The sequence below is a fragment of the Protopterus annectens genome, chromosome 6.part1, assembly GCF_019279795.1.
Source record: "Protopterus annectens isolate FY-2018-M chromosome 6.part1, PAN1.0, whole genome shotgun sequence".
Lineage (NCBI taxonomy): Eukaryota > Metazoa > Chordata > Ceratodontiformes > Protopteridae > Protopterus > Protopterus annectens.
Genome location: NC_056738.1, coordinates 273,723,828 through 273,735,141, shown reverse-complemented (window position 1 = coordinate 273,735,141; position 11,314 = coordinate 273,723,828). Strand labels below are relative to the sequence as shown.

Below are 11,314 nucleotides of genomic sequence, written 5' to 3'. Positions count from 1 at the left end.
ATTGTAGCTAGATATTTTTGCTCTCAGTCTTCGAATTCTGTTATGGCTTCGGTAAGCCATCCGACTACCGATCTTCGGAAAAAATGTAAGGATAAAGACAGAGACAGACTGCAGAGGTCCAAAACTGCTGGCGACTCTTCTGTTAAGCTAGTCATCAGTTTTCTGGTCCTCAGTGAGGCGCTTTCGCAGCCCTTGATGCCTGCTTTTGTTGATTCGCAGTCCGCTACCGAGACCCTTTTGTAGTCCGGTATGCTGCAAGACTCTTCATCGACTAAGGATCCTGCGGATGTCTTTACCTTGGATGGGTCCAGAGCCACTGAGCAGGCACCAGCTTCCGAGGAAGTACTTCGCACTACTGATACTCGAAACAGACCGACTTCTTTCACATCTTCATTTCTTTCGAAAACAACAGAGTGTCTAAGGCCAAGGGTATGAATCATACCCAAAAAATTGACGACCCAAGCTCAGGCACCTACTTCCTTGCCTCAGTCTCAAATGCTTAAAACGGCGGAAGACCTTATAATGTCTATTAGAGGAAGCCAGGCTACCCCTTCCAAAAGAAAGAGACTTGCCCCCAGTAGCCTTATCTGAACAGGAGTCCGACTCTGATGCATCTGAATATGAAGATATGCAACCCCTGTCTGCTTGTGAGGATTCAGATGCAGAGGAATCCATCCCTTCAGCCTCTTCACCCGAGGACTTTTCCTTTTGGGAAACCCTACATACTTTAAAGGAGCATTTCCAGTGGGAATGCCGGGACTATCCTCAGTCTAAAAAAGAGACACTGGGAATTTTTAGATCTACCACAGCACAGACCTTTGGCCATTCCTCCTATCCTGGATGTTGTGGATTATGTTTTTATGGAATCCAGTCTGATTCCTGACACCCTCCCTCCTGCTCCCAGGAAACCTGACTGGTATTATAGAGTCCCTGACTCTCACAAATTTATTTTCAAAAATCCTACTGCTGACCCTGAGGTCATCTCTCAAGGATCTAAAGGATTCAAAGCAACCTCAGCTAAGAATCCTACCCCCTCAGATAGGGATTCCCAAGCATTAGACAGATGGGGTAAAAAAAGTATACACCTCTGCTTCTCTTGCTATTAGAGCATTACATTTTCAGCTCCACATGCTGAAATATCAGCAACATACCATGGAACTCCTCAAACAAAAAATATCATCTTCATTTCCTGCTTGTGCACAAAATAAAGAGTTACAAGAGTTAATGCATTCTGCAAGTCAAGTAACTAAGCACACATTACAATGTGGTTTTGATGCCCTAGAAGCATCTTGCAGAGCAATAGTCACCAATTCTGAGTTAGAAGACATGCTTAGTTTAAGGAACAGACCTTGCCAGACCATGTCAAATCCAAATTATTGGACGCACCCTTGAACAAAGACAATTTATTTGGCACCAAGGCAGAAGAGTTCTTAAAAAAGATGGAAGAAAAAGCTAAATCTATGCAGACAGTTAAAGACTTTTTACAGGTCCAGCCACTGAGGTTTAGTATGCTTTGCCCCTCCAAGCACTGGTCCTTTCCTGCCCCCCCAAGGCTAGCTCAGCCCAGATCCAGGGGAAGCAGACCCCCCAGACAATAGCCCCAGGGAATGCAGAAATCTAAGGAATGGAGTTCCCCCTCTTCAAAAACAGGTAGTGCAAAGCCACCCCCTTATGGTAAGAAGTCACAATGACTTCACACTTCCACCCCCTCCCTCTGCCCGCCTGCTCGTGCCCCTAGGAGGAAAACTCTTCTTCCATGCAGGCAACTGGGCCACCATTACCAATGACCACTGGGTCCTCAACATAGTGCCCCAGGGATAGAAATTTTATTTCCACACTCTGCCAACCCCAAAAGGGTTCCCAGATCTTCCTCCAAACCAGTGGACAGAGGCCAAAAATGCAAGTCCTTTCCCTGCTCTCCATGAAGGCCGTAGAGCATGTTCCTACAGAACAGATAGGCCAAGGTTTCTACTCCAGATTCTTTTTGGTACCCAGAAAAGAGGGCACATAGCACCCCATCCTCGATCTATCTATTCTAAATACCTTTCTGGTGATACCAAAATTCAAAATGCTCACCCTCCAGCAGCTTCTACTTATGCTTTCCAAGGATGCTTGGTTAGCCACCCTAGACCTAAAAGAGGCCTACCTACACATCCCAGTCAGGGAATCATGCAGAAAATACCCTCGTTTCAGGGCAGGATCTATGCACTTTCAGTTCTCTGCGCTTCCGTTTGGCTTATCTACTGCTCCCAAAGTTTTTACAAAATGTCTAGCTCCCGCCATTGCTTTTTGCATACAAAGAAATATTCAAATTTGCCCATACTTAGACGACTGCCTGATTCAGGCAGACAGGAAAAGCTGCTTCCACACCTGACCTTTGTAAAGGACCTACTGACCTCCCTGGGGTATACTATCAACGAAAAGAAATCAAAACTAGTCCCCACACAAAAAATTGTATTTCTTGGAACAAGCCTGGACACAGCATCCCAGATGGCATTCCTTACATTTCCAGGAAAACAAGCCTACCTGACAGGCTGCTTCTCTCAAGCTAGCCACCAGAACCCAGTTATCCGCAAGGAAAATCCTGCAAACTCTAGGGTTCATAGCCTCTTGCATTCTACTCATTCCTTATGCTAGACTGCATATGATGAAACTCCAGTGGTACCTAAAAAGCCTTTGGTGTCAGCACTCTCAAGACCTGGACACTCTTATACCAATGATACCTTGTCTAAGGGAAGATTTTCTTTGGTGGGCAGCAGCATGCAACTACAACAAGGGAATTCCATTCTCACAACCCCACGCCGCCCAGACCCTCACCACAGATGCATCAGACTATATGTCTAGGGTGCTCACCTGGATGGCAGGTGCATTCAAGGCCAATGGAGCCCAAATCAAATCCTTCTGTAGATCAACCTAAAAGAGATGTTCGCTGTTCAGCATGCACTGACAACTTTCAGACCCCTACTCTCCCCGGGGCCTCTACTGATCAAAACAGACAACACCACAGTGATGTGGTATATCAACAAGCAGGGAGGGACTCACTCTTATCCTCTCTGCAGGGTCGCCATGACCTTTTGGCACACTGCTTCAGCCCACCTGTTAGCACAATTCCTGCCAGGCTCTCTAAACTCACTGGCAGATAACTTGAGCAGAAACCTGCTAGACCCACACGAATGGCAGTTGACTTCAGAACCTTCACCCTTGTAAACCCAGAAATGGGGCACCCTGAAAGTAGACCTGTTTGCCTCCCACTCCAGTCATTGGATCAGCAGATTCTGCACCAGGAAACCTCACAGCAAAGTCTGGAAAGTGGATGCTGTATCCTTCCAGTGGGTAAACCTCTCTGTCTGTGCATTTCCCCCTCTACCACTCATTTCAAGGGTACTGCCCAAAATAAGTGAGGAAAAACTGAGGGTAATCCTGATTGCCCCATACTGGCCATGCCAGCACTGGTATCCACTGCTGCACAGCCTGTCACCCCTGCCACCATGGCACCTACTTCAGATCCCAACACTCCTGACCCAGAGGAATGAAGAATTCATGCATCCCCAATTGCAGACCCTCAACCTGACAGCCTGGCTTTATTCCCTGACCTCTCCTCAAGCTGCCAGCCTAAGCAAACAAGTTATAGATGTTGTACGTGAGGCCAGATGCCCCAGCACTAGAAAATCCTATGCTGACAAGTGGAAAAGGTTTTGCACCTGGATCCAGGCTAAGGGAAGCCGGAACAGCACAGCTCTCCCTACCTCTCATCCTGGATTACCTAGCAGACAACTACACAAGGGTCTGTCCTTCTCTTCTATTAAAATTCATGCCTCAGCCATCTCTGCTCATTTCAGCACAGAGCCACCGCTATTCTCACACCCTCTCATTAAGCAGTTCCTAAGAGGGGCTAACAACTTAAGGCCACCCAGAAGAGCTCCTACCCCAGCCTGGGACCTTAACTTTGTGTTTGAAAAGCTCACCCTGCCCCTTTGAACCTGCAACTTCAGCAGAGTTAAAATGTATGTCTTGGAAGACTCCTTGCTTCTGGCCATCACTTCAACTAGAAGAGTTTCAGAGCTACAAGCACTCATAGCTGTAGATCCCTTCATCATTTTCCATGCTGACAGGGTATCCCTCAGGACTAACCCATCCTTCATGCCTAAAGTGGTGTCCAGTGTGGCTCTCAACCAATCCATTCATTTGCCCACCTTTTTCCCTAGCCCACCAAATAAGGGGGAAATGTTTCTGCACTCTCTAGATGTGCACAGACAGCTCAGATTCTACCTGGACAGGACTAAATCTTTCAGAAAAACTGATCAATTGCTAGTCCGTTTCACTGCAGGAGCAGAGGGCAAGGCCATATCCAAAGAAACAATCTCCAAATGGGTAGCACACTGCATCCATTTCTGCTACAAACAGCACAGGAAACCACCCCCAAATGGGGTCAGGACATATTCCACCAGAGCAACCTCCACCTCTACAGCTTTTTTCAGAGGGGTCCCCACCAGGGACATCCTGGAGGCTACAACATGGACATCTGTTCATAACTTCACCAAGCATTACCACCTGCCTATCATCTTCAAATCCATTGCAGGCTTTGCCATCACAGTCTTTCAGGGCATCCTTGCCTGCACCCAGTCTTCTTGACTGCCTCCACCCTTTTCTTCAGCTTTGGGAATCAACCCAAATGTGATGACTGCAAGAGTGAAACATGAAGAACATAGTACAGTTGTGTACACTTACCATAAATGTAGATGTTTGAGCGTATTCACTGTTGCAGTCCTGGCTTCCCTCCCTCCATCCCCCTTGTCTCTTTCTCTCTCTCTCTCCTTACAAGGAAACTTTGATATTTACTTTCTACTGGTGGTGTTCCTCCACCATAACCTAGCTCCCTGTTGGGGGCTCCTGAGAGGGCAAGAAAAACTGATGTAATGGTGTCGGCTGCTTGTTTTTATACCACTGACGACTTGATGTCAGTCCTGGAGCAGCAGCAACTGACGCAGAAATACTAAGCCTCTGGTATTCGGGCCGACTGAGGGCTACCCTTGGCAGGATAACCCAAATGTGATGACTGCAACAGTGAATACACTCAAACATCTACATTTATGGTAAGTGTACACAACTGTACTTTCTTTAATGCTGTTTTGCCCTAGCAGTGATATTAAAACTATCATTTTTACCAAGGGCTACATCTTGGTCTCTTCCAAACATGGGTCTGTGGTAGAACCACCCACTTCATGTGCCTTTGTTCAAGCCTTAGACCTTTGGCATATTGGTTACATTAGAAAAATTGCTGCAGGTGTCAGGATGTCTTAGATTGTCTGTTAAAATTAATATTATCAGAACACGGCAATGGGCAGTTTTGTAGATAGTATTTTTGCCCATTGAGATGGCCTGCCATACCCTCTGTGTTCCTTCTTCTGATGATGTCACTGTAAACCTATGCAAGTTTTTCTGTCAGTATCTTTTAGCTGAGTTTTAGGTCTGCATTACCTTTCTGCTTCTTGTTTCTGAGCTCCTTGGCTGCTCTCCCACATTAGTAGTAGTCGTACCAACATAAATTAGAGGAATATTCATTTTTGCTGCAGTTTTAAAATCTGTCTTCTGTTGTAACCTACTTATTCTTGTTTTACTTGTGCAACCAACCTGGACATGCATTTGCACCAACATTTTTGGACTAGCTGATTTCAGTGGAACTTCTTTTACCTGCTGTTATGTGGCTCCTAGTTTGTGTGAGTCATGTAGGTGCTCATATGCAGTGCTCTTCGTCTTGTATATATATATCATTCGCACTCATCTGTGGTCTGTGCTTTGCTACATTTTGTAGTAAAAGTCATATCCTGTCTGAGTTACTGTAATGTACTGTTGCACTTTGCACAAGTTCTGCACAGCATGCTGATCATTTCTGAATTCCATTTGGTGTAAAACAACTTCTATAAACCCTTTCTGAGTATGCTTTGATAAATGGTTAAGCATTTCAATGTTTTATATACATGCCATTTCTCTCAACTGTCTGGAGTTTCACAGAATGTTTAGATTTTTGCCTGTTTATTTTGGTCTGCTCCCCATAATATTTGTGGTTTTCTGGTGACTCACTGAGGATTGAAGTCACTAAAAATTAGTCATTTGAATTTCAAACTTCATATCCTTCTAAAAATGCATGGTAATACAAATCCTGTTATTCCATCAATTTTCCAAGTTTTTAACAGCAATATTTTAAAATCTGTATTTTTGGGCTTTTTCCTCCCATTCCTTTAGGCTTTGTCCATGTTTCTTTAGCTAAGAAGTTGAGAGGTATGATATATAAATACACATGCACATATATGTACATGATTGTTTAGAGAGAAAGTATATTGATTTAAAAAAAATCCTTTTTTTCTGTAGAAAACGCAAATATCGAAAAGGCCTACACTACTGAATTTTACGCAGTCTTTATTTATACATTAGTGTGCAGAATTTAAACACTGTTAGAGCACTGTTACGGTCTATGACCAGTGGAATTCTCTTCATTAATAGGTAATGAACATTTTTGTGGCAGGTAACGAAAAATGTTGGTTGAACTAGTAGGTATTTGTAACAGTGTGGCTATGAATATGCCACTAGTTTAGTGGTAGTAATCTTATATGTGCAACATGTTTACTGACTACTTTTATTATGACTTCTTGTTTGTTTATTTTACAGAAAAACAAAAGGTCAAGAAAACTCCATCTAGAGTGAGTAATAGAGTTGCTTGCTTCGCGGCAGAACTTTAGGAATTGTAAATAGATTCAACATCCTTGGCAAATGTGAATGAAAATGTATACTGACTGTTTTCATCATCACATTGACAGAGATGTAGACTTCAGCTGTATGCAGTGTTTGTTTTGTTATTACTCCTGAAATACAAACTCAAATGGAATTTAACATTGCTTGGATTGTGGAAGCCAGAGTTGCTTTATTTGAATATGACATCTACGATAATAGCTTGGAATGAAGACTGTATTGACTTTGCTTTACTGATGAATTTTACCTTTGAAGAACCTTATGAATGATTTTCAAAGATTGATTGTTCTCATGTAAGGTGTATTGGGAAGTGTCCACTATTCACACGTCTGCACATCTCTTCATAGATTACATTATACTGTTCTGGGTCTACCTTTTTTATCAGACTGAAATGTTCAGAATCCTAAACGGCTCATGCTATGAATGTTTAAAGCCATGTTCTCATTCCATTTGGGTGTTACTGTTTTCCTTTTATGTCTGATCTTTCAGTGAAGGGTGTGATACCATTCATCAGAGAGGGGTGAAACAAAGTACTTTAGAAGAATTAAATCACAATGAAGCTTGGGTTACTAAGGATATCTAGAGGACTGTGGGCCAAAAGTCCAGTAATATCTTACATTAAGAAAGATAATTTGGTACCAAACTGTATTCTGTTATGCAGATAACACAAAATATAAATGGATGGTTCATTTAAAGTAGTTCATAAAAGTGATTACTTTTTCAGTTATTGGCTTGGCTTAGGGTAGTGCTGTGGCAGGATATTAGTGACTTCACCCCTCTTACCAAATGTTTAGTGCTTGCGGATGCCTGTACAAAGTGCAGCTGCAGGCACTATGCCAGTTTTTTTTGCAAAGTTATTATTCTGTTCTTGTTACCAGGTCACAGGGAAAGACACCCTTTTTTTCTGCTTCATCAAAATCCTGGCTACACTGCTTATATGCTTTGAGTGCTGCTTAAGATTCTTGGTCATATCGCAATAGTATTTAGAAATTTGCTAGAAGGCGAAATGGGTAACTTTTCTTTTTTAGGAGCGAGGGCTTTCTGTTAAGATTTTTCCTCATTTGAGGAACTTTATCAAAAAAAGTGACACACAAGAAGGAAAAGGCATGTATAGGAACAAAAAGAGTGAGTAGAAACCACAGAACTTTCGGACTGTTCTTGACTCGGATACTTGCTCCAGCAAGAGACCTGGGAGCAGTTGTTAGTGGCCTGCATACAACCAGCTCCTCTTTAAGATGTGCACTCCAATAATGGTGGTAAGCTGCCTGCATTGGTTATGACAAGTTCCTCTCTGTCCTGTTTTAAGCAAGTTCTCATTTATTAATTGGATAAGTAAACATTTCCAAGCCTATTTTCATTTGTGTCTTACTCTATAGACAAAACAGATACAGCAGTGTATTGCATTGAAATTGCATAACACAGTATAGACATATATGGCAGTTAGTATTTGCATTTAAAGTACCAAAGAAAACTAGTATTCATATGCAGGAAAACTGATCACACAACTAAATCTACAGCATTTTAAGTGTACAGTGATAGTAAAAGCAACTTGTCTGAGATAACCCCATTCTCAAGTTTGCATTCTTCACAAATGTGATTTTAATATTGTAACCAGTTACTGACAAGGATGAGACAATGTAAGTGAGGTGCAAAGTGGGTGTAGGCCAAGCTAAGACAGTTTTCAGATAGACTTGGCTGAAAAACACACTTTGTCAACATCTGCATCACTACATCCAAACATTCAAAAAATATAATTAGCATGAGGTCTTCTGAATAGCGAGGGAGTGCACTGCTTCTTGGTGTGCATGTTACTACTAACTCAGTTGGACCAAGTAAGGTGCAATGCAAGGAGAATAGTAAAATAGTTTTATGATAAATACAAATATTGAGGGAAGTGATGCCTAAGGTGAACTGTTGGTGTGTCTAATGGTGTTCTGTAATAGACGCACAGCCCTTTCTGGGATGGTAACAAGAAGACCAAACTTTTGGCACATCAGTTGATAATCCTATTTCACGGCATTTCTCATGTCATGTTTCAAGCAGTAGAAGGTCATATAGTGAGGTGCAGGCTTTTGAAGATCTGATTTCTCTTAACAGGCAACCAGGTAGTTTCTTGAATAATGCAGTGGTATTCTGGAGAAGGTCTACTAACATATTGCCGATACAAAAGCCACCTATTTTTAGTGATATGAAAATGCAGACTGAAGGACTGTGAAAATGCTGCTGTGACAGTTGCTGAATACATATACAAAACGCACCAGGTTAAATACAGGTTTGGGACAAAAGCAGGTAGTTCAACAGATGATTAGGAATGATGTCTCTAAGGTGTAGGGAACATGTATAACTTATAATTTCCTTGCATTATTTCTAGGACTAAGACCTGCAGCTCATAAAATTTTCCCAGGCAACCATAGCCCCTCCCTTCACCCATAATCCCCTACATTTAATAACCCTTGTGTCGACTTCAACTGCACAGTGAAATCAGTTGCTTACAGAATGGGCTCAAGCTAGTGTTTTATTTCCAAAAGTGGTTCTTGTGATGTTTTTGATTCATTCTCTTGCATTCAGTTTCTAGTTTGACTTTGACACTAGTTTAATTTGTTCCTTTTTCTGTTTTGGTGGATTTTTCCCATCAGCTTCTACATGTGTTTCAGGCAGGCCTCCTCTCTCCCTCCTTTTGGCACCATTTTATTTAGTGTAAAAGTGATTTTGCAGGCTTTCTGTAGTTGAGGCTGATATTGTACCTGTTTCTATGACAGTTGCTCCTTGTTGCTCTTTGCAGTTATTGCAGCAGTTGTTTTCTTCTTCGAAGTGAATGTAGAAGAGATAAATAGTGCTAATATCCACACAGAGTCATCTTAGAAAGTCTCATTTGTGAAGTACTGCATTGTGTGCTCTTCCACACATTGTTCCACAGAAAAAGAAAAGAAAAAAAAAATAGGCTGGAGTTGAAGAAACGTGGCAGCCTCAATCAGTGATGCTAGGGCTTCTTGTTCTACTTCCAAAATTTCTCCTGATTCTCTTAAAAGAAAGTTGCCCATTGAAAAGGAAGTTACTACTGTAACTAAGAAGTCTGATCTTGTTGGTGTTGGTCAGAAAGTCTCTGAGGATGTTGTGTTTCTTTTGTCTTTCACCTTTTTTTTTAGCAAGCAATAACTCCCTTATAAAAAAAGAAAAAAAACAGCAACAACAATACATTGTATGGCAAATATCTCTTTAGTTAGTTCTGAAATGGAGCTTTGGACCCATGCCATTTTTCTCAGCATCTTTTGTGCCCAACAGGGTTGGGTGGGTGGTTGTGTCTTAGCTACACTATAAAAAGATGTGGCAGGCATTCTTGATGTAGCATGTATGAGTCTAGGTGTCTTCCCCTCCTAAACTCAGGAGCTTAAAAGCACCTTTGCTGATTAATTTTTCTGATCATTCTCCTGAACTTTCCTCACTGGGCAGTCTTGAATCTCTATTTCCTGATTGACAGTCGGTCAACCTGTTGTAATAAATGGTTTCTCTGGGGTTGATGGCTTTGACATTGCCTGCTTTGGGTGCTGACCTTAGAGTTTTCATTGATTAATTTTGACCTCTTTCCCCTCAGCATCAGTATTGGGGGGAGGGGGGGGTCAACTTCTTGGGTTTAGTGTTACGGTATTGTCGAGCTTTCTCTCGCCAGAGTTGGCCTTCTGAATCTTGGATGTAAAGGGCATCAGGTTTAACAGAGGAGTTAATTGCCATCTTGGCCTTGGAGGTTAACCTTTTCCTCTTGATCCTGATGACAGGACTGCCTCTTCTAGTCTTGATCTCAGAGTTGTTGCTGACGTGAGTAATTTTCTTGGACTCCACAGCATCCACTTTAGATGTAGTGCTGTGGTAAGTCCTTGCCCCATGATGCAGGCTTCGCTGCATGAGCGTCCTCCTGTCTTTCTGTAGCAGCTCAGATTATGACTTAGTTGGCACCATTTTGTGCTGTGTCTGCTCTGTGCCTCCCTGGCCTGAGACAGGAAAACTAGGTTCTTGACAGGATGGTCCAGTTATGTCTATTCACCAGTCTTCCTCCTTGGACTAACTGTTCTGCAGGGCAAGGATGCAGGGCTTACATGCAAGAGAAAGCATGTTGATTCCCCTGTGGAGTCTTCCACACTGGACATAGATGACTGCCTGAAGGTCGATTCTCCCCCTTTACCACTTGACCCCAAGTTCAGGGACATGTTAGAACTCATAAGAACAAAAGTTAAATGGCCTCCAAATGCATCTTGGGCAAGGTCTTCTGCTCCCCCAGGTAATTTTCTTGGGTGGTTTCTCCAGCTGTTACAATATGGTCAAGCTCTGATAAAGAATACATGGGAGAACGCAAATGTGGTGACACCTATAGCAAAACAACCAGCATCAAAATCCCATACCAATTCCTTGTAAGATATAGCTCCACCCTTATGACCCAGAAAGCCTGTAACACTTGCCATCCAACCCAAGACCATATGCACTGGCAACCTTAATTACCTCACTATTAACTTGGAATCATATATGATGCCAAATGTGCAGACACAGAGATCCCTGGATTTTGTAAACACAGATT

The 11,314-nt window shown here is 42.5% G+C and overlaps 1 protein-coding gene across 1 annotated transcript in view; it reads left to right on the top strand.

The window, feature by feature from the left end:
- The window catches only part of ORC2 (origin recognition complex subunit 2), an 829,308-nt gene that overhangs the window by 144,908 nt on the left and 673,086 nt on the right, over positions 1 to 11,314 (top strand). Inside the window, exon 6 of the mRNA XM_044075702.1 lies at positions 6,667 to 6,698. Coding sequence (XP_043931637.1) covers positions 6,667 to 6,698 — 32 coding nt within the window. The remainder of the gene's footprint in view (positions 1 to 6,666; positions 6,699 to 11,314) is intronic.